Raw genomic sequence first — 24,510 nt, forward strand, 5'->3', positions numbered from 1 at the left:
TATAGCTATACAGTTGTCTGATGTGAACTAGATTATGCTCCTATGCTGAAAACACAGTTAAACTGACAAATGCTACGGTTGTTTAACATATCTTGAGAAACAAAAACGTTTTTCATGCACGAATTGCATTGATCAAATACTTTCTATATGAGAACTATATGAAATAGTGCTTCGATCTACAAAATAAATAGGTCTCTTTAACCTAACAAACAGACGAAAATGGTTTTGTTTAGGAATATATAAATTTCCCTCGAGAATTATTTTGTGTATAATCGAAATATATGCTATATATAGAAATATACTATATAACTATACAAATGTAGTTAATTGTGTTTTTTCCCAAATAAACTACAATATTTAATAGTTCTTAGTTCTAGATAATATTGTGACAGTTATATATTTTTATGAACGTAGCTAAGGCAATCTGCTCACTGAACTCAAACTTTCTTTATGGTTATTAATTATTTAGACAAAGACTTTCTAAAGGAAAGGGAAACTTGCAAAATTTTCCAAGCACAAGGGAAACTTGAACAATTTTCCCAAACATAATTCAATTGTATATGATCTTAAAATCTATATGTAAAAATTTATTGTAGTAATTCAAACAATAGGAGTATATAATTTTCTTTGCGTTTCAATAAGTAAAACAAATTAACATAAAATTTAAAACTTATGCACTAAAGATCTATATAGTTTTGATGGAAAAAATTAGTCGTTCATCATAATTAACATCAAGCTCAATAATAACATCAACCTCATCATCATATCGCACTCATACTAATTGAGTGGATGTTTTTTCTTTATCTAAAATTTCTCTATATATCGTACAAGTAGTTTAGGTATCTATATATACAGGCGTATATATTAGTTAAAAGCTGGCACTCAATGGCTTGTAAGTCCGTTAAATTCATTTCATGTTTAAAGCTCAAGTTGCATAGCTCTCCGCCGATTGGTTACAAAACAAATTTTCTTTTTTGGTTTTACAGTGTTTGTTTTTGTGTTTGTTCTAGGCGTAAAGGGTCTCAATGAGATCCGCATACATTTTGTTAACCACATTGCGCTTGACCTTCAGTGTGGGTCCCAGTTCGCCGGTGGCAATCGAGAAATCATGCGGCAAAATTGCAAATTTCTGCACCTTTTGGGCATTCGAGATGGACTGTTTGTTGGCGCGCTTGATGCCATCCTCGATGGATTTCCAGACCTTTGGACAGGGTCCAGCATTTAATATTTCGCTGAGTGTCTTGTACTCCACGCCCAGAGATTTCATCCAGACGCTCGATTCGTGCGTCAGCTCATCCAGCGGTGCGCCTGTATCTCGATCCACTTCAGTCTACATTTTTTGGATTGGATGGAAGGGTTGGGATATTTGAAGTAGGATCGAGTAACATACGAATTTTGCTAGAACTTACCTTAATCGAAACCAAGACGGTTAGATATTTGCGCTGTTCACCCACGAGGAAAGCATTGGAAATGCCATCCAGTTCCTTTTTGATAATATTCTCAATATGCACGGGAGGAATATTCTCACCGCCCGCAGTTATGATCAGCTCCTTGGAGCGACCCGTGAGACACACATATCCCTTGTCATCGATGTAGCCCAAGTCGCCGGAATGCAACCAACAGTCATCGTCCAGCGACTCTTCGGTCTTCTCCTTATTGTATATGTAGCCCATGAATACATGACGTCCACGTATGCACAGTTCACCATGTCCATTCTCATCCTGATTGATGATCTTCGATTCGCAGCCGGGCAGCGATTTGCCAATGGAATTCAAGTGTATCGAGTCGGGCAGACACAGTGTATGACAGCCGGCCGTCTCGGACATGCCGAAGGCATCCAATATTTTCATATCCAGACTGAGGAAATATTTCTTTGTCTCCGGCGACATGGGCGCCGCGGCGCTCACCAAACTGACCACACGATCAAAGCCCAAAGCAGCCTTCACCTTGGACAGAATGAGGGATTTGGCAATCTTGTAGCGAAAACCTCCGTTGCTCTTGCTGCAAAAAGTTTAAGAGAGAGAGAAAAAAGAAAGTTTTTTAATTGGAATTCTTGATTAGTTTGTGGCCGGCAAGTTGATAATTGCATGTGTCAAGGATAAGGGAGTAATCCAATGGGACGACCACAAGAGCGGAGTTCTTAAAGTGTGGGACGTTTGTGTGTGTGTGGATTATTCGGAGGTGAGCTAATGTACTTGAAGGTTTTTAATTGCATGGTCAGCCATGAAAAGAAACCCGAGCGTGAAATCTCTTAGCATCCAAAGGCTCACAGCTAAGGGGACATATTTAAATATTATAAATAAAGAAAAAAACTTTTTCAAGCTCCAGCCCTATTAAAATAAACTGGAGCAAATCACAATTTTCTAACTAACAAATTTCTATAAAAGGTTTAACTAAAAAGAGTAAAGGGCCGCAATAGAAATTCAGCATAGAGTATTTTCATACAGCGCCTATAAATATTAAAACCAGATTCTGTTTGTTTTAAAGACGGTTGAAAAGAAAGTAAATGTTGAATTAATTGAATTTTAAAAATGGAAACCGCCTTCATTTATTTTGTTATCTAATAAATTTTTATCTAAATAAATTTATAATCTATAAGATTAAAAGAATAATAAAATAGTTTTGGTAGATAGTTAAAAAGCTAAAAAGTTATTAAAAAAAAAAAAAAATTTCCTTTTTTTATAAAAGAAAGTTAATAGAAAAAGAAATTATTACATGAATGCAAAAATTTTGGAAAATAATTTATAGGACAAATGTAGCTATAGGCTTTGCTAGATAATTGTAAAGTTAAAGACTCTTTAAAAAGAGAAAATTTTCAAAAAGAGAAGTTTCTCTAAAAGTTAGATAAATAAATATATAAAAAATAAAATACAGTTAGTAATAAGTTTGAAAAGAATCTCGTTCGATAAGAATTTAAAAGAGCTAGTCACTTTTTTCAAAAATAACCCTAAGCTATTTAAAGTTCTAGTCTCGGCCAGGTGAGCATATTTTAAAGCTGGCTTAAATATGCGCTAATCACAGACAAAGTTTAGCTCATGTCACGAAATGTGCAGAGCATCTGCCCTCAGACAAAGACTGCCGCACAAGGACGTGCCCGCATGCAGGTGAGCTTTCGTGCAGCTTCAGTTGCCGCTGCTGCTGCTGCTACACCTGGGCGATACCTTCGTGTACAGCTTGACGTATGAGTAATGTTGTTGGCTGTGATTTTGGCTTCCTTTGGACGCGCGCTGGCTGCTTGCATAATTTACGGGAACGAAAAACGCGCAGCAAATGCTTGGCAGAGATTGCTTACAGCCAGGAGCGCGTCTAGGCGTCGACTGGGCATGGCAGCCACTTTAACTGTGCATCCTTTTTGCATAATTTATGCGCACTCAAAACTTAAAGTTGAAGTATATTATACAGATGCCTTTGCACCCTTCCGCCCCTGCCAATGCACACAACTTACCCCTGACTCTCCATGTAATGCTTGAGCGTAATGCCCTTGGCCCAGCCGGCGAGCATTTTCTTAAAGCTGCCACTGGAGCTGGCCACAGCGACCATACGCTCCTGGAACTTCTCAAAGACACGCGGCACTCCCATAAACCGTGTGGGCTGAGCGTCCTGCAACGATTTAACCAGCGTGCCCTTTAGTGCATCCTTATCGGCAAACCATATACAGCCCGCCATGGAAGCAACCGTATAGATGTCCACGGTTTGTGCAGCCACGTGGGAGAGCGGCAAATAGGAGACCATTGCCTCGGAGCCCATCACCACCTTCTCCAGGCCCTTGGCAATGCCGCGCGTATCGAACGCAATATTATCATGGGATAGCATCACGCCCTTGGGCATGCCCACTGTGCCGGATGTATAGACCAGGCAGCAGCACTCATTGATGGCGATTCTCTCCAGTCGGCGCTTGAACTCATCCTCGACATCAGCCACGTTCATGGACTCAATCTCTGACCACTGCAAAGATCAGTTGTAAATCAAATTTGCAATTTAACAAAAATTAAAAGTTCCAGCTGCAATTTACCCTATAGTAGCCATCCTCCTTCTTGAGATTTGGCACATAGGGCTCCTGTATTTGTATGGCAGCCTTCAGATTAGGCAGCTTGTCGCGTATGGAATGTATTTTCTCCATTTGCTTGGCATCATCCACAACGACAATCTGAGCACGTGAATCCTCGAGCACATGCTGCACTGCTTCCGCCGAGTTTGTTGTATAGATGCCGGCTATAATGCCACGTGAATGTATTGCGCCCATGGCCGAGTAGAACCATTCGGCGCAGTTGAAGGCCAACACGCCCACCGAATGATGCTCCTGCAGGCCCAGTTTAATAAAAGCCTTCGCCGTCTGGTGCACCTTCTGCTCGTATTGCCTGTGAAAATAAAAATGGGTTAGAGTTGAAGCTTGTTGCTAAATTCAATAAGTGATAAAACAATTTTGGTAGCGCGCAAATCGAAGGAACTAGAGATGGGCAAGTGGGCGATAGCTTAAATAGAACACGAACCAAATTCAACAAACACGACTTTTTAAACTATGAGAGCTGCTTTATTTTAAACCAGAAGAAGCAAGTACTATAAATTGTAGATGCTTCTATAAAATATATATATTTTCCCTTAATATCAAAAGCCGAGTTGACTCTTAAGAGACTGCAACAGTATTTAATCTTCGTAGTTACGAAGAGGCTCTTCTTTCTAGTTTCTGTTCAAATATATGAAATATGAAATACATTCGTGTTTAGAAGTTATTTTTATTTAGAATACAAGCGATTTTTCGTGTGGGTTAGTTTGCGCGCTAGGCACAACTCGTGTTGAATCTATTTAAATCGTGTTGGTTCGTGTTTTAGATTCGTTTAGCAGTATTTAAGCACGCACGATCCCTGCCCATCGCTATGGAAAACCTCTCTATTAGCTCACTTTGACTTACTTATAGGTAACTGTGGTGTAGCCATTTTTGCCGTTCTTGGTGCGCAGGGCCGGATAGTCGGGATAATTGTTGACGGTACGCTTGAGCAGGCCGGGTATGGAGATGGGCTCCTCGGCGCCGAGTCCCTCCTTGTGCATGCGTATCTTGACGGCCTCCTCGGGATTGGTGGTGCGATAGACCTCCGAGGCCCTCAGGCGATTGGGGCCTGGGCGATTGAAAAGCGCTTCGTTCGGATTAGCGGCCATTTGACTGAAATTGAATTAACAAGTTATTAGTGGAGTACAAATTTCATTTTCTTTTTGAGACCAAGCAAATTTGGTATGTTACTTTCTGGGAACGGGTCTGCACGGTAACACGACGGCGGGGTCAAGGCTGAAGCAGTCGCATGTCTCTTATCGCTATGCTTAAATTATGACTTAACACCTGATTACGGCGGCATGGGGCACTCATATAACTGCATATTATAAATACGTATTGATCAGAATTTATGGCCTGCTATACGTTTACGGAGTTACGGACCAAACAACTGGAGGATTAGAATGGAGAAACCCTTTAACGAAAACTTGCTTTATCACAGTATTATATCATTTTATATAATTGCAAATAGGCAATAAAAATAAATATTAATCGATCAGAATTTATGAGATACTATAGCTTTAAATGTCGAGTCAGCTAAGAACTTTGCGATTTGAATTCAAGAACCCCATATATTATAAAAATAATATTAGAATCTAAATTTCATGAAGGTATCAGAAGTTAAACACCACGTAAGATCTAAATAAATAAATACCGAAATGTATATAAAATATATATACATAGATCGGATATTATGGCATGCAAAGGTTAATAATAGAAACTTTTTGGAACAAAAGATATTATTTTATATAAAAGGCATATATCTATGCCCATTAGGATGGAATATGCTTAGAACTGAAGGATTCTACTTGAACCCCTTTTGGGGAAAAAAAGCTACTTGATTTTATAATATCGTAAATTCTTTAGGCAAAGCTTCTATATTATATCATATGAAGTCTGGCATTCGTATTTCCTGTCATTAGTTGTGTAAGCATAAAATTTCCTTTCAGCCTTATCATCAATAAGATAATGCCACACACCGCAGAAGTCTTGGCTTACCATAGTTAACATTCGATTTTATTTTTCGGGTACAAAGGGCCACGACTTGGCATTTAGTTTACGATATCTATCTATGTATACACATGTAGCCAGTGAATGTTCATAGTTTTTGTTATTGTTTCTACTTTTTTTTTTTTTTTTGTTTCTTGTTTTTATTAATCAATAAACTGGCAAACAGTTTGATACTGATAAGAGCAAATGCCCAAAATAAACAACAAAATGTGAGTTTCTTTTAAGAATGAATCGAAGAAATCTAGCAACAACAACATGCACTAAATGGGTCCAAAGTTTATGGCCAAGGCAAGGCGGTTGATTTTTCATGTTTAGTTGGAAAACATTCTGCCAGTCGCTCGGTTACTTAGTAGGCGTAGCTCCGCCCCTGATTAGCTCTGATTGATGGACGGAGGCTTCCCCACAAATTCCCCACAATTAAAAAAACAACTATATATATATACATATGTATATATATATGATTGACAGTTGTCTAATGCACACGCGAATTTTTTATTTGAAATTGTTAGCTAAAAATTTTGATGCCTGCCAATTGAGCATTGTTTTTGATTTTGATTTTATAATAGGAAAAGTTGTTGCTAGCTATCATTATAATAGATATATTATATCACGCTATAAGTCCTAGGACTAACTGATCTGCGTCTACAATTAAGTAGAATATAAACGGTTTTATTAAGTGGCAAATTAATTGACATATTCATTAGAACGAATTGGGCGCAACCTTACAGAAAATTATAATTGGGAATAAGAAATTCCAGGAGCAAGTCTTAGTTTTGTACAATCCCTAATGCGAATACTATTTCTCATTATTATTATTATTATCATTAGAATCTAATAAGTCTATCTACATTTTTTAAAACATGGAAAACTAATAAAAAATGTAATGAAAATTATAATTTAGAGTAAGGAATTCTAGGAACAAGCCTTAGTTTTGTACAATTCCTAAAGCTATTACTCATTATTAATATTATTAGTAGTATTTTTATTATTATTTAAAATCTAAGTCCTTCTACATTTTTTAAATCATTATTAAGAATACTCAATAAAAATATCTAAGATTGAAATGGAGATTAAAGGAAAGTTATAATTTAGGATAAGGAATTCAAGGAACAAGCCTTAGTTTTGTACAATCTCTAATGCGAATACTATTTCCCATTATTATTATTATTATCATTAGAAATCTAAAAGGTCTATCTAAATTTTTTTAAATATGGAAAACTAATAAAAAATTTAATGAAAATTATAATTTAGTGTAAGGAATTCTAGGAACAAGTCTTAGTTTTGTACAATTCCTAAAGCTATTACTCATTATTGATATTATTAGTAGTATTATTATTATTATAAGAAATCCAAGTCCTTCTACATTTTATAAATCATTATTTAGAATACTCAATAAAAATATCTAAGATTGGAATGGAGAACTACAAAAATTATTTGAAGCTAATGAAAAATTAATTTTAGAAATTCGTTGAATCTCGTAAATCACAAAAATCAGAACTAATATTTTAACCAAATAACTAAATTTGTATTATTAATAAAAACATAAACATTTTTGCCGACACTTTTAATTAGACAAGTGGATAATTAAAGCTGATATCATTAAAGAGTCAAATTCATTAGTTTGATTTATTGCACAAACAATAAATTCTCCTTCTTTTCGAAAGATTTATAATTATCAACGTAATTATTAATTACAACGGAAGCAAAGTCTAGAACTTGAATATTTCAAGTGATAAGAACAAAGTTTACAGCTGTTTTATTCTCGCTAGCCAACGATTAAAAAGCACAGTATGCTGCTCACGGGGATGCAAAAACTGCGAATATTATAGACATATAGACACTTGTCGATTCCAAGTTGACAAAACTTTTAGTTTCGACGAAAGTTCTATGTTCCAGAGTGTTGAAAAAGAACAAATAATACAACATACATGCACACATATGTACATACATGCATACATTTTAATATGAGTTGAAAAAAAAGATGAATAATTATATTTTGAGCATGTTTTAATTAATGAGCAAACACTGTGTATACTATTTTAGTATATTTCGAATATTTTATATGCAAATATCGATAAATATATAGAATTAACAACTACATACATATCATATAGTCACACATGCATAAAAACATACATATGCTCACAGCACTATATATGCATGCATGTATGTATTCATATACATGCGTATGTATGTATGTACATACGTTTGTCTCCACAGAATTTGCGTAGTTTTATAGCTGAGCGACTATGCGAAACTAAGCATATTAGAAACCGGCTTTTAAGTTGATAAGAACAACAGAGTTTAGCGTCTAGACATTTTTCAATCGTACGATTCTCATCGCATCGGCTTTAAGTAAAAACTGAAATAGTTTTTCGCCTTGTGCAAAAAATGTATGTAATAAAAATACAATATCATAAAGTGGAAACCGCAAAGAGAGCATTTTACAGGCGGCCTAAGAAGCTGCGGATGAAAACAAAACAGATAATTAACAGTTCTAAAAATATTTGCCATATATGTATGCATATGTGTGTGTGTGTTGTTGTTGTTGTAATTTGTTGTTGTTATCGAACAGTTGGTATTAAAACGAACTAAAAGAGAATGGCATGTCGCATAACTGAAGAATTGCGGTTTTTTTTTTCGAAAGTGGAATGAGCAAAAACAAAGATGGGCCAAAGAGAGATGGTTTGAAATGCGATCAAAGCAAAAGAAGAAATAGAAGACAAGCGAAAGCTGCAGGCGCAACTGACAGTTAAAAAAGGTGACAATGAACCCGAGAGGACAGTGCACTGACCCACTAAAATGTATTACGGGAGACAAGCCAAAGAGAACAAATATGAGCAGCCGGTAAACAGTTTGTGGTTCCTGTATACAGCACACGTGTTTCAAGGTATGTGGGCGTGCGCCACAGCGCAGGTGTGCAAACGCGCAAGTCACGCACTGTTCTTCCTATATTTCTTTTATGGTTTATGCCAAACTTACATAATTTAAATATAAATGTATATATATTTGTATGTTGTGTTATTTATTGTTTTGATGTTATTTTCGTTACTCAGCGCAACACTTTTTATTTTTTCACTAATTTTGAATTTTTTGCTGGTTCAACTTTTTACTTATAGCACGACCAAAGCAAACGACCGCACGCAGCGAAGCCAAAGCGTAAACTGAAAGCAGAACAGGATCGCCTGCTATTGAAATCGTGGATCGACGCTGGCGACGCTGCTTTCGCTGTCGCTGCCGCTGCCGTTGTCGCCGTTGGCGCTGTCGATAAGTCTTCAAGCGGTTTTAAGCATGACGACTTAGAGAGCTACCTGCTTGTTCGTTCTTATCAGTTGGGCGCCCCACATTGCGCACTCGCTCGCTCGCACGTCGAAATCGAATTCGAAACGGGCCTTATGGTAAGTTCACACATACATACCAACATACATAAAGCGTTATTCGAAATCTGTCTGATCTTTGCTTGGAAATCGTAGATGAAAAGCAACAACAACTACTTGCGCTTATCAGTTCAGTTCGAGTTTGCGCCCTTGTTGAAATCTTTTGGAACTCGCGCTGCCTGATTTATTATGTGTCTTGTGTTATGGCTCTTATCCTGGTTCTTTTCTCTTCAAATATTTCAAACAATAGTATTTTGTTTGACCCCTATCGAATATTTTTAATATTTCCCATTATACTCTGCGCACATATTGTGAAGGGTATATAAGTTTCGTATGCCCAAGGGCTTACTTTTTAGCCCAGTTTCAAAAGACTAGTTTCTTCTGATTGCATATAGCATTTTTATAGTTGTTAAGCAAAAGTTATTTAAAACCAATAAAATGGTATTTTTAAACTCTCTTTCCGTAGGATATACAGAGTATTGTAAAGACCAAAACAACTCTTTCGACAAAAGAGAAGAAAAAACAAAACAAATGAATGAAATAAACGGCGGATATACTGAGTGTACAGAGTATTGTGCAAGTCAGCAACGTTATTACCTGTCTTTTTTCCATATATATAATAATTTAGTTTTCCTTCTTTTAATCCAAAAATATATGTAATATTTAAATTGCCAATATATTTATATGGCGATAATGTTCGTCTAGTTTAGAATATAAGCAAAGTATGTATATAATCTTATATTGTTTCGTATAGAATTTTAAAATAATTCTATGATATTATTCTATTATTATTATTATTATTTTTATTATTTATACTTGGCTAATCAAACATCAGGTAATCCAAACTAGAATTCCCACACGTAATTTTTACTATTTAAAAAAATTTAGATTATTTGTTTTTTATTTGGTTTAAGTTATACAAATATATATATATATAGCTTTAGTTTATAGGTAAATTAGATTTCTATGATCAGCTGCTATAAAATGAGTTACTTACCATATACCCTAGATGCATACACTATATAAGTAGTTAGATCACATCTCAAGTGAGTAATATTAGTTAGTATATTGCTGGCATGCTTTAACTAAGTGTTCATGCTTTTTTATACCCTTGCAGAAGGTATAGTAATTTTGTTGTGAAATGTGTAACGCATAGAAGGAGACATCTCCGAACCCATAAAGTATATTTATTCTTGATCAGCATCAACAGCCGAGTCGATAGAGCCATGTCCGTCTGTCCGTCTGTCTGTTTCTCTGCGAACTAGTCTCTCCCTCTTCTTTCTGTTGCACGCAGCACATATGTGAAAACCAGCTGGATCGGCCCACTATATCATATAGCTGCCATAGGAACGATCGGTCTATAATTAAGTTCTTGTATGAAAAAACATTTTGTTTTTCAAGATATCTTGACTAAACTCGGCATTTATTAGTTTTATTTTACTCCTCAGCATTATAAACATTATGAAAAGGTTGGGTCTGCAAGGGTATTAGATCTTCGGCGTGCCGAAGATAGCCTTTCTTTCTCGTTTTCAATTGAAAGCGCATTTTTTGTAGATGAGTGTTACAGCTGGGACCTTCAGAAATGAGAAACCACTAAAGAAAATAGGCAAAATAATCTATCAAGAACTAGCTGTAATCAGTTAAGATTAGCTTGAAAAAGTCATATAATTAATCTAAGCGAATATAAATTTAAATTTTATATGTTATGTAGAAATCTATGTGCGTAGTTTGTTTTTTTTTTACTTGTATATAAATTCTTTTTAGCCTTGAGGCTAGGCATGAACTTGACTCTGACTATACTTAGTATAGCTTAAAGCTAGGCATACAAATTTGCGCACTTCAGCTTTAAAATTCTGATATTTTGTTTTAGGCATAAATTAAATATATAAAATATATATCAATATTAGTAAGCATATTTATTTATAAATAAATACTAAGCTGATAAAATGTTAAAATTCCCTATAAAAATACACAATGTTTTTGCATGCACAAAAATAAACCAATAGATAATACCTGCGCTTATCTGCACTCGCTTTAGAAGTCAAACACCTGTTGCATTAATCAACCAATAATAATTTTAATACCTTAATGAATCATAAAGATATAAGATTAAATTATATTAAACAAAATTTACATTTATTATCAGAATAACTAAAAAAAATTGAACTAAGATAAAACATTCGCTTTCCTGCTTGAGCTGACGTAGGCAATGTATCTATATATATGTATGTGTGTGTGTGTGTGTGTGTGTGTGTGTGGGTACAGAAAAATAAACTCTATCAACTGACCGATTCAAAATATCTTGAAATATACAATTTTGACTGTTGCCAATTGTTTTGTTTTGCCGCTTATCAAAAGAAAATTATACAAGTTGGCCACATTTTATGATTTGATAAACAAGCGCGTAGCATTAGTTTGAGCCCATAAACTGCACTGTATACTATATATATATATACATATTTGTATAGTCGGCAGTTCTTTTTTAAAATTTATGTCCAACTTGGGGCACACTTCCGTCGCTGTCTAATCTTGGACGGCAACCTGCCAGAGGGCAAAGGTATGCACCTGAACCCCTGAATCATGACTGGGAATTAAAATTTCAGTTGCCTGTGGCGTTGTATTTATTGATAAGATTATCTGTTTCTATAGCTTATATAAATCACAATTTTAGCATCTTTATGGCTAACAAAATGCGAACGCTTTGCGTTTATCTATCGAGCACTTCAATCACAAATCGTACATAGATACAGTTTCTATATATAAAATATATACATTTATATATATCACTTTTTTTCTTGTCTCCCATCTATAGCTCTGACATAATGAACATCAATTTATTTGGCATTATAGCATATTTCGCATATAGTATTTAAATTCTACAGTGCTTTTTTTGTTCTCCTTATCAGTGGGAAAACACGAATGCTTCATGCTAAGCAGATTAGATGCGATTTTTTGTTCTATTTTTTTGTCTATACCACGAAAGTTGCCTAAGTGCACGAGCTTCTTTTGGTATACTTAAAAGTCGGTAGCCATATTTTGACCAAATACCAGGTAATTTGTTAAAGATAATGTTAACTATAAAAGCAAGACATTAAACAGCGCACTATGACAAGCAAGAATAAAAATTAAAATGAAATTTTTTAAGCTCAATATATAAAGTAGATCAGAGTTCAAATCTCGAATGTATGAGGAATATTCTGACATCTACGATATAAAGATTTATAAGCTTTCTCAAATTTAATTTGAAATATATGTTGATCAAGATTTGGAGTATAGCTAAAATATTTATAGATAAATAAATAAATGTATGCAAAAGTATGAACAACAAAAAAGTACACTAGTTATTCGATATCTATATATATAAAACTGTTTGTCCTGACTGACTGACTTATTGGTGATCAACGCACATTCCATTTTCCCTGTAGTTATCATATGTGATCACGGAGCACGTTAAGACGGGGTTTCGGGAAATTCCACCCGCAAGTATGGAACAATGGCGAAATACGTTTGTATGAAACTTTTTGGTTAATCATCCGATCGGCCTTAAACTTAATTTCAAAGTTCTTTGTTCAAATTCATTTTAGGGGTGTTTCACACTTTTCCAAAAATGTATTCCTCCTTGGTGGAAATAGGGGTCAAAAATTTGGTGGATGACATTTCGCGCTCAAATTGATTTTCAAGGATTTATATGGCAAATCATTCGAGACGTGTTTCACATTTTTCGCAAAATCTAAACTCCTTCGGTAGAAATGCGATTCTAAGATTTTTTTGGTGCAGTTTTTAGTTTATTCCGATTTACCTCCAGCTCATTTTCAGAGCTCTACATAAGAACATCAAATGAATACGTGTTTCAGCGATTTGGGAAATTCCACCCACAACAGTGGTGGATCAGTTTCAAAATCATTTTCAAAGCTTTTTGAGAACATTTATTTTATACGCATGTGCACGCTAGTTTATTTATATAATAAATTAAAAATATATTAAGGAGCGCAGACGTGTAAAATAATTGCCCCAAGGTAACCGGAACAAACCAAATTGTTGTTCATTTTTGTTTTTAATGAATTAAAATTCTAAAATTATTAATTCACTAATTTGTTCTTAAATTAACTAAATTAAATTAGCTGAATTCATCACAGCCAAGATATTACATATAAACATTAGGAAAATAAAATCAAATAATTATAATAATAATATAATAAAAATAAAATATTTTAACTCTTACATTAAATTCAAAATTCCACTTCACTTTTTTTTTTCTTCATTAAATGCTGTTTTATTTATTTATATAATTATTTAAAATACGAATAAATAATAAAAATATATATAAATGAACAGAAAGTAAACCAAAATAATTTTATTATTTATATTTTGGAACTAATTAATAAAAATAGTTACAGCAAATAATTTTTGAAATTAGTATTATTTAACATAATTAAATTGAATTAAAATCACATTTAGCTGTGTATTTGTAGAAATTGGTAGTTTGGTATTCGAAATAATGAACACAAGAAAACAAAATATAATGAATTAAAATGGAATTAAAACTTATTCTTGAATAAAATTTAGTTTAAGGCCCCACGTAGCTAAATAATAACATATTAATTAAGAACGAAAGAAAGTAATTTAATTCTATAAATAAATTTAAGCCTCCACTTAGAAAGGCAAAATAACTAAGTTTTCTTAATTAAATGTTTCTTTCTGGCCATACAAGGCGCACGAGTTCAAACACTTTTTCGACAGACTGTAAAAGCTTTCGCTAAAGCTCGTGCATATAGCCAAGTTGACAACCTTCCAAAAGCTTAATGTTATGCGAAGCTTTTGCTGGATTCGCCGCAAATAAATATAAAAAAAGTGCTGTAAATTGAAGACAGACAGTGATATACATAAGTATATGCACGTCTGTGAGGCTATCAATTTACCAAGCATTGGTTAACATCTTAGCCGAGCTGAAAGACAATTGCATTGCCCAAGGGAAGGGGGGGGGGGGGTGTTTGGGTCGGTTAGGGTGTGCTTTATAAAGCGCATATAAGTCCAGTGACAGACATCATTTATATGCTTGTGCCTTAAGTGCGCTTTATATGACAGGCGAGTCCTGTCAACGGGATGAAATGAATACTAAATTGAACTACAATTTCGAAGTCAATCCCGATTCTGATTCCGATGTCAAGTTAATGAGATTGTCGTCAACTGAATCAAATTACGTGGCACAAAGTTGCTGTTTATAGCGCCAGGAGACGCCCACACACACACACACACACACAGACACACACACACATACGCCCACACACACACACAGTAAACGCATGCAAATGATGTGCTGATGTGTTAAAAAAAAAAACACGAAAACCGTTTAAGCACAGGTTAGCAAAAGCAATGAACGTGTGTTGGCATTTTCAACAAGTTCATAGTACTTAAAGGGTTGTGGGCGGGATGGCGGGGGAGGGGGGTCGCAGCGGGCTTAGGGCAGCATCCTGCTGGGATAACAAGTGTTTGGCTAATTAACTCAGTTGAAATGCGCCACTCACACACACACACACACACACACACACACACACACACACACACACACACACACACAGCCAGACAATGAACTGTTCTGTACTGCATATAATTGTCTTGCCACGCCCACTCGCCTACATCCATTGGGGCAGCAGGATAACAAAAGGAGTAAAGCGTAAAGTTGAACTGTTTAGAATTGACCATAAAAATATCAGATTTTATGGCACTTGCGAGTGGGACTTAATGTGATGTCTACTTATGTGGCTACTCGATATTATCCTCAGCTTTAATTGTGATTATACAAATCATATTTAATGCCAAATCGTGAGTGTATCGATTGAGTGAAATGGGAAGATATTAATTAAGCTCAAGCGAGATTTATTCGAGTTTTTAAATGCATTAAAACTATGATATTAAAGTACTAATCATTTGTATTTATAAATGCTTGTTATTTACTGTATATTACATCATAATGAGATAATATAATTAGTGTATTTATTAATGTGTAATATTAACTGGTATAATATATATTTAGATAATATAATAAGCTTGTCTTATTTTATTTGCCTTACTATTACCTTTTCGGATTAAATTTAATTGACTTAGCTGATAATTTTATCGAAATATCTATCTCATCCATTTTTTTTTTAATTAATTTAATTCAGCATCGAAAAAATAATTTTCAATGATTATTTGGAAAATATAATAATATATTTAGTTATATATTATTTTTATTTCTATATAATTTAAGAAAAACTTATTATTTTATTTGTTTAAAAAAAAAATAAATAAACAAACAGAAATATAAAAAGGACATATAATATGCCTTATCTTGATATAATGCAAATTTGTATGTGAAGATTTTAGCATATTTAAAACTTAAATTTTAAACATTGTTGTACTTATCGCAATCAAATTAATAGTTTGTATTTATATTTAATAACCTATTTAATTTGTTGAGATTTATTTGAACAATGTTTGTTATTTCGTCAAATAATACAATTACATTTGAACAAATATTTTTGAAATGCAGCTTGTTTTGCTTTTATTTGTAATTCACAATTTATTCTTTATTTAAATTTGAAACAAGTTTTTTAAACATTAAGATTTATGTATTTTCATTAAACATTTAATTTTTATTAACTTTATTTGAAATATATTTTAAAAACTAAATATGTTTATGATTATTAATATTTATTTACAAAATAATTTAACATGTTGCATTTATTAAATTATTTTATACCGCATATTTACGTATATACATATATACATATTTAAACAAATCTTCTTGAAATATAAATTTTATTATTATTTTATTTACTATTAATTATAATAATTTGTAAATTATCTTATACTAAATTTTTCCTATTTTTTTATGTTTATATTTTTATAACTATGTTTACAAGTTTCAATTTAATAAATAATCTTTTTATGTATTATTTTTTTTATTTAGGTGTTGTTTTATTTTATATTTATAAAAATATAACCTAATGATCTCTTTTAAACTTTTCTTGTATACAATTATCTATAATTATCGCAGAATTTGCATAAAACATTTTCTTTTCGAGCGCCGTTGAATTATCTGCCGACTGCCACGAAATAATTCCCAACACGCACACACACACGCGCGCGCGAACTCACACACACGTGGCATAAGAAGTACCTTATAAAATCTAAAAATAGACAATTTTATCAGCATGCCTCAGCCAAAAATTTCTCACACTCAATGAATTTCGTATACTATGTAGCCAAGAGATATAACTACCCCAATTAGGCTGCCTTCTTCAACCGGTTCTATGGTGTAATGGTTAGCACTTTGGACTCTGAATCCAGCGATCCGAGTTCAAATCTCGGTAGAACCTTGAGTGAAATTTGTTTTTTTTTATTTTTTGTTAATTTTCTGTTGCGCTTCTAAAACAGTTGCCGCTGTGCCAAGACAATTAGTGTGGTCGTAAATTGGAAGCAGTTCGCAGCGCTGGGAATAAGAAAACTATTTAAGAGCCAACCTAGCCTTTATCCAGGCAATTGCAGTCCTTGGCAGAAATGTCTATTTCTATTTCCATTTAACAGTAACAGTTGCATTTGCATGTGTTGAGTTGGCTTTAACTACAGCAAATAGTTTGTTGGCTCTAATAAAATGCTATTGGCCATAAAAGTGGATGGAATGAAAGGCAAATGTTGGCAGCGTGCAATGTTTTTAGAAATGCTATGAGAGAGGGAGAGACAGAAAGAGGTAGAGAGAAAGAGATAAATGAATGATAAGTCCAACACTTGGCTGTGCCATTTGCCGCAACATTGTTTTGATTAATTTGACAAGCAAAACTTAAAGCTTTACGAAAAGTATCTACAAGATACATGCTAGCAAATGCGACACTAAGCTGACCAGTGAGCTGGCAAATGCAACTGGTTGTTTAAGCTTTAAAGCGGCTAAGAGTTTTTTATGGCCAAATATAAATAGTCATTGATTAACTTCATGTGAACGGCGACCTTTGCTAGCCAAGTTTTGGCTCGCATCAAGAGTTCAAGTGTCATAATACGCAATAGCCGCCTACAATCAAGGCTAATAATAGACATACGAAAATGCGTCGCACATTTTGGGGCAGCATAATCAATAATCGATAATTGACAAATTAAGCAACATTTGCGTATGTCTGGCAACGCTTGACTTTAATTTCATGCCACAAGTGTCGCAATGTCAACGCTAATTAATTGGATTTCTTAACGCAAACCGAAACCGTAACTGAAACTGTTACCGAAAACCGAAACATTTGCTGCAGCTGCTGCTGCCGCTGCTGGCCAATTGACCAGCTTGCCCCATGGCTGTCTCTCGCTCGGTACTCAGTTCACTTGTCAAATTTCAATAATTTAGCACACGAATCTGTCCAGACAGAAGCTGTCAGCGATAAGCCAGACGAGCAACAAAGACAAACAACCAGACAACACTTTGCAACAAATTTTGCTAACCCTTAGACAACACTTGCTGAAGCACCACAAAAACTGGGTACATTCACTTGATAAAGAAGGTTGGCCTATATTGAAAATTGTGTTTTCGATAAATACCTTCTTGCTTCTGTGCATCGTCTGTAATATTTTAAATAAAGCTATGCTCAATTAAATTAAAAGACAACTAAAAAATCACAAGACTCGTCTTATCGATAGACAATTTACATTTGTTATCGATTTTTGTTATTTATAGTTCATTTTTCATATGTCACACCTAAATCTTATTATTAGCAATAATCATAAGTTATATACATTTAAATGAAATGAAGGGCATACTGTGCACTTCCTGCATTAACGACAGTTTTCGGTTGTTATCGATCACTAAATCGATATTTTTACAACAGTACAGCATCACTTAAGACTTAAAGGGACATAAAAAAGAATTTACATTGAAATAAATAGAATTAACATTAAAATAAATAAAATATACATAATCTATTGTAAAAATAGGGCATTAAAAACATTGTTAAAGTGTTTTTATAGATTTAAATATATCTGGAGTTATATTAACATTTTCCTTTCCGATTTAAATATAATTTTAAAACATCTAATCGATAGCAGAAAGTTTCTTAATCGATTGTTTTAATCTACATGAAAATTGCTTCAATTATTTTCATTTCAAGAAATTTATTAATTTTTATTCTACACGGATATTCTTTCGCATACCCTCCCATATTTATTTCATTTCAGACCGACAGAGAAAGTGTATTTCGTGTGTGTTCTATAGAGAAAGTAAACTTGATTTCTTGTTGTTTACTTTTACTTTTTGGTAGAGAATTTCTGAAATTGTAAACGTAAAATTAAATGAGATTCGTCTCGTTGCGTTTATTTAATGCGCCTCGTTGGTTACTCCTATAAAAAAAAATTCCCCAAGCTCTGCTTGCATCGAATCCGCAGAGGTGACATCGAGGTAAATTGTTATGGCAACGTGCCCCTCCTCCAAATGCCAACCCTCGCTATATTATGCAATAAAGATTCGCGGTTGGGCATCAGAATAAGCGCGGAGCATTAAAGCCCGAATAGCTCAAACATCACATGGGTTATTAAATTTAATCACAAGTGTCTCGGCTGACGTTGGAACTATTAGGAACGGGATGGAAAGGGCCATGGGATTGGTGAGCGAGGCGAGGCGGGTAGCAAAGTTGGTTGATACCAAATACGCAAAATAAATAAAAACAGATTTAGATATATAAATGATATAATTTAATTCAATAAAATATATTTGGTAGCAATTTGGCTTGTTCGGTAAATTAAACATAAAATTTTAATCGACTTGTCGACAAAGAAATAACTACTTATATTGGGCTTTTGCATAAGGTTTTCTAATCGACACCAAGTAGAAGCATGCTTCGTTCGCGGTCCACCAGGGAACGCTCCCTTGTCCGATATGGTGCAACTGAGTTTGGTGGCAATGCGTCCGCAATGGTTGGATTATGTCTTAAATGACAGTGGCATCTCTGGCATCGATTCGTTATGACCAATATATAGTATGCAATTTGATGCAAGCGTCTAGATTCTGCTTCGTAGCTGAGAAGTTCTCTCACGAAACCGACACCACGTCTCATAAATGTGCACGTCCTTAACATATATTCGTTAATTCGGCTGATCGGTACACCTATAATGATTTATCGTAGTCTGGCCAGTGTATACGGTGTTGGAAACAAAAAGTGTTGGAAAATATCATTAAAAACGTTATACGCACTAGATATCATGTTGAGTATGATTGCGGCCAAACGTTGCAGGGAAGTTATGAAACCATTTATGCATGTCTGTAGATCCAGTCGTGTTATTCCTCTCATCAGTTCATAATAAAAGCCTGCCGTATTGCGCGACGCCTGTTGCTGATATTCGTCTTCGTCAGCCTCCGAGTTGTTGATGTGCGAATCGCCGCTGGGCAATTTTTCCAGGACATCTGTGTTCTTATTGTGTGGCAACGTATAGGTTCTATATAGGAAACGCAAATAGGACGTCTCCATGACGCGCTTCTGTGGCACAATTTCGGGATTCAAACGTGTAAACGGACTCTTATTGCGCAATACCACGGGCATTGCCACATTGGCACGTTTGCCACGATTGTAGGGCCGTGGCATATACTCTTCCAGAATCTGCGACCAATCAGGCACCTGCCTAGACGACAGGTCGCCGCGACCGCGACGTTTGGAGGGCTTCACAAACTTTGATCCACGCAGATCGGCATTGGTGGGCGATGCTACCATCAATTCATGGATATTCGATGGACTTGTCAACTCTTTTTGTACTGTATAAAACTTGAGCTTGTTATTTGAATTTACCATATTCTGATAGGTCAGTGTATTGAACACTGAAGACTTCATTTTGAGTTGGATTTAATAAAAAAAAAAAAAAGAAACAAAAAGCAACCAAGATATATACATGCATATAAAAAGTTAAAGATATAAAAACACAAACATTAAATTTTGAGAGAAGCAGATTCTAAACGCGATTAAAAAGAAATTAAAAAAAAATTTATTAAACAGTCCGATCAGTTTCAGGTTTGTGTTTGTTATGTGAGGTCCACGAAAATGTTTTACGTCAAACACAAAATTTCCCTTCAATGCCAACTAGATACTTTTGTGTGGGAATATTCAATATTTTGTCATTAATCTAGGGTATCTGGTTTTCGGTACAAGCTCTACTGCCAATATATTTTTTCATTTCGATAACCTTTGATCAAATTTAGTGCCACAATTACTTTGAGTAGCTGCTCTGGTATGGCTGATAGACTTGCAGATACCCTGTCATGTTAGTAAAACAAAAATAAATCAGAGAAAATATAAAAAGGTAAGGATATATTCGGCACGCCAAAGATTTAATACCCTTATAGACATTTTCCCTTAGCAGACTTGTGAGAATTGAGAGATTTGTGAGTTTAAATAAAAAAAAAATATGTTGGAAAATTGAATACCATGCTATACGAGAGCCTACTATTCGTTGCATGAGCAGCTATATGATATGGGGGTCCGATATATGTACTGCCTGCAACAGAAAGAAAGTAAAGTTTCAAGGTGATAGCTTGTAAATTGAAGAATTAGTTCGCTTGGAAACAGGCAGACCCTCGGACTCAGCTGTTGATGTTGATCTAAAATACATATATTCGGTTATGTCTCCTTCACACATCCGGACAAAATTATAATACCCTCTAAAAGAGTATAAAATTATCGAGTCCCATAGTTAATAAACGGCCTTATATACCTTATCCAGCTAAAAAAGTTCCCTGACATAATATGATATAGGGGGGCAAATTTCTCATTCGCTTTGCATAAAGAAAACATTGAAGTGCAGCAAATGTTCGAGCATTTCAGTTTTCCTTTCAGTGTTTTTTTGTTTTTCGTATTTCAAATTGATAAATCGTTGAGATTTTCTTTATGAAGCGTATCCAAACAAACATAAAATGGGTGAGAAAAAGTTCCCAAACAAAAGTCAATATCAGCAGCCACAATAAAATCCAAAATCAGAAACAAACAATTTTTTGTCATCTGTTTTTCTCTTTTTGCTTCTTGGCTGCGTCAATAAAAACCGAATGCCAAAAATTCAGCTCTTTTTGGGACTTTTTTTGTTTTGAATTATTCTTTTTTGTTTGCTGGCACTTTGAGTGCATGTAAGAGAATGCATATGAATAAATATTTGTGCGATTTTTTATGCAAATTGTTGGACGGCGCACTTTGATTGCCTGCACAGGCTGCTATTTAAATTCTTATGTGTATTCCGAGAGAGGATCCTGTTTGCATATAACCTCACTTTTACGTGCTACTTTTATTCCAGTTGATGCTGATTGAACATAACCTCACAATTTTTTTTGATATATTGTACATATTTTAAGTCAAGCTCGTGTTGTAGGGTTCTCTCTTTGCTGCTGTTAAAATATATGCTCAGCATTTTATTGAATCTATTACTATTTTTTTTTATTTTTTTACAGATTAAGATTCTATCTATGCTCTCTTTTTCTTGCTTCTGTTATTCTCTTTGATGCATATTCAAAATAACCTCACTTTTTAAAATTCTTTTTATTTGAATATAACCTTATTTTCTGGGTTTCATTTTCTAGCCATTTCAAACCTAATTTTACTGTACGATATCTCAAAATCAAATGCTAAACAATTTCTGTTGACAAAACTAATTAACTTAAGACAAGCGATAATCAGCGTGACAAATTTAATGTCCTAATAAGGCCAAATGGGCCATTGGATATTACCAAAATTAAAGATGTCCATTTTTGCTTTTCCTCTAAGACCACAAAATTTATCAAGAAATTACCGCCTAACCTGCCTTTTTTTCCCACCATCTATTTTCAGCACTTGAAAGCCACTAAGTGCCAAGAAAAAGAAGAAGAGAGAGAGAAAAGAAATGTTGTCTCATTTGGTTTAATGTCATAAATTTTGGTGCCAGCGGCTGGGGACAAGGTCATTGGCCAAGAGCTATACACAAACAAAATTGTCCAAAATGCTCTAAGCTGCTCGAAATCCCGCGGAAAGCTCTGCCCGCAACAACAATAATCAATATTCCTCCTGGCTTAAAGATAGAAAAACCAAGCAGGGCGAGGGAGAGAGAGGGAGAGAAAGTTAGAGATAAAGTGAGTGAGAGAGCGGGAAGTTCTGTGACCTTTGTGAACATTTGCCCAAATATCGGCCCAGTTGCGTGTTTGACATGTCATTCGATGCCGCCTGAATAAACTTGGGACACGTTTTCCTGGCCTGGTCAACAGGAAGCACATTAAGCATTGGATTCCCAGAATGGGGCACAGGCCATGCTGAATAGCCAAGTTTCGCTTTGGGGCCATATTTAACATGGCCTGTGAATTAACTGAATTTTCATGCCTGACTGAGAAGTATCCTGCAGCAAGGTCCACAGACACAAGTGTCGATTGATTTTCACTTGGTAAGCTATTAAATCCATAGTAAAGACTTTTTAAAGCCAAAGACTTAACATTTAAAATTATAAATATGCCTGAGTTTAAGTAGAAATTCATTTAAAGCTTATAGATTCCTCTTTCATGCAATGCACATTTACATTTTAAAACTAATTTAAATATTTTAAATTTTTTAAAATTATTTTATTAATTTAAAATATGTTTATATTATTTTAAATATTTATATTAAATTTTATAGATATTTTTGAAACGTTTCTTTAGTTACTCTTATATTATTTATTTTCTTTAATAATATGTTCTTATTTTTCTGTCAAATTAAATTTATTTTTAATTCTTCAATAATATCTGTTTAAAATGATTTTTAGATATTTATAATGCGGCTTAATTTGATTTCCCTTATCTTTCTGTAATTAAAACAATTTCATTGAAATTGACTAATTTATTAATTGCATTTATTTAATGTTAAGTAAGTATATTGGCAAGAAAATAACTCAGCAAAATAGATTTTTATAATTAGTTCTATTCTTTTGCTTTATATCTGGCTTTTTATTAATATATTAATATAAAAAACATCTTTCCTATCTAATATATATAGATATTTTGGTTCAAGTTTATTTGCCCGTTTGATTTTGTACCAAAAATGGAGACAGTTTTTGTAGGTAAGTTTCAAAATAGTTCTTATATATGCCAGAATTTATGTTTCCATAAAATTTCATAAATTGATATTTTTGATAACATTTTGCCTAGACTCTTGGTCTCTGTATTTGGTCTGCATCCAAAAAAAATGTGCGTAACTTTGGATAAACTAAACAATTTTTTCGCATTGGTGTCTTCAATATTTATTCGCTCCGTACCTTAAAAGGGAAACAATTGGCATATTTGTGTTATTTAACAAAACGCCTAATCACAGATATTTGATTGTGAATATCCAACCGTAATAGAAATTCCTTAAGCTATTTGCCTGTCATGTGTGTATGGCCCAATTTCTACCTATTTCATGGGCCCACCCAGATTTCAGATTAAATATAAATCTTTTGGTTTCACTTTCAGTTTTTGCAGTCACAGGCAATTTATATGTAAAATGTGGTGGGCATTTCTAAGAGTTATCGCGATGCGAACTGATTTTTCCCTTACATCATTTTCTATTTATTTTCATTTTGAATTATGAGCCGAGCCGAAATTGCCAAACACGCAGAGAGAACTAAATTAAAATATATAAAAAAGGGAACAAATAAATAAAAGCTAAAATAAAACTAAACAAAAAGCTGGGTTAGAGGTTGAAGGTTCAAGCTGACATGCGTGGACGCTGATAAAAATTAAAGTTGGGTAGCAAAAAAAAAAAGAAAGGATTGTCGCAAACTATATGAAAAGTTGGGCGCGGCAAGTGTTTTGTGGGGTCATTGAACCCGGCGATTAATAAGGATTGGAGGACACTTCATGATTTATGAACTGGCATGTTTCGGCAGCTGTCTGGCATGTATTGAGCGAAGGCAATTTAAAGTTGTTGCTAATCGCGAATAACATGTCGTATACTTAATGTGCCAGAAACCTGGTTACTCACTTCGCCTTCCATTTGCATATTTATCTAATACCCTTAACCTGGCCGGGCGGGAGCAACAGCTGCTGTCAGCTCAGCAGTCCATGTCGGATTTACTAAGGACAAAGTAATGGCAATTTGATGAGTTGGACAA

The 24,510-nt window shown here is 34.3% G+C and overlaps 2 protein-coding genes and 1 non-coding gene across 4 annotated transcripts; 1 reads left to right on the forward strand and 2 right to left on the reverse strand.

Moving 5' to 3' along the window:
- Positions 1-392: 392 nt before the first annotated feature.
- On the reverse strand, positions 393-9,206 carry LOC115769260 (very long-chain-fatty-acid--CoA ligase bubblegum). The gene is made up of 6 exons (XM_030713970.1): positions 9,038-9,206; positions 4,910-5,158; positions 4,013-4,358; positions 3,446-3,945; positions 1,410-2,001; positions 393-1,330 (listed from the first exon to the last, which is right to left on the reverse strand). The coding sequence occupies exons 2-6, from the start codon at positions 5,152-5,154 to the stop codon at positions 1,007-1,009; spliced, it is 2,007 nt and encodes a 668-aa protein (XP_030569830.1). The 5' UTR covers positions 5,155-5,158; positions 9,038-9,206; the 3' UTR covers positions 393-1,006.
- A 7,515-nt stretch (positions 9,207-16,721) lies between these two features.
- Positions 16,722-16,793, forward strand: Trnaq-cug. Its single transcript has one exon. It is a non-coding gene; the product is annotated as a tRNA-Gln (tRNA).
- Positions 16,794-19,153: 2,360 nt separating this feature from the next.
- On the reverse strand, positions 19,154-20,425 carry LOC115769288. Of its 2 annotated transcripts, none has more exons than XM_030714013.1 (2): positions 19,637-20,423; positions 19,154-19,549 (listed from the first exon to the last, which is right to left on the reverse strand). In XM_030714013.1, the coding sequence occupies exons 1-2, from the start codon at positions 20,265-20,267 to the stop codon at positions 19,257-19,259; spliced, it is 924 nt and encodes a 307-aa protein (XP_030569873.1). In that variant the 5' UTR covers positions 20,268-20,423; the 3' UTR covers positions 19,154-19,256. The 2 variants fall into 2 exon arrangements, with proteins under 2 accessions (XP_030569873.1, XP_030569874.1); XM_030714014.1 differs by having other exon boundaries at positions 19,466-19,569; positions 19,637-20,425.
- Between the last annotated feature and the right edge of the window lie 4,085 nt (positions 20,426-24,510).

Source organism: Drosophila novamexicana, unplaced genomic scaffold (assembly GCF_003285875.2).
Source record: "Drosophila novamexicana strain 15010-1031.04,08,12 unplaced genomic scaffold, DnovRS2.1 tig00004549-arrow-arrow-pilon, whole genome shotgun sequence".
NCBI lineage: Eukaryota > Metazoa > Arthropoda > Insecta > Diptera > Drosophilidae > Drosophila > Drosophila novamexicana.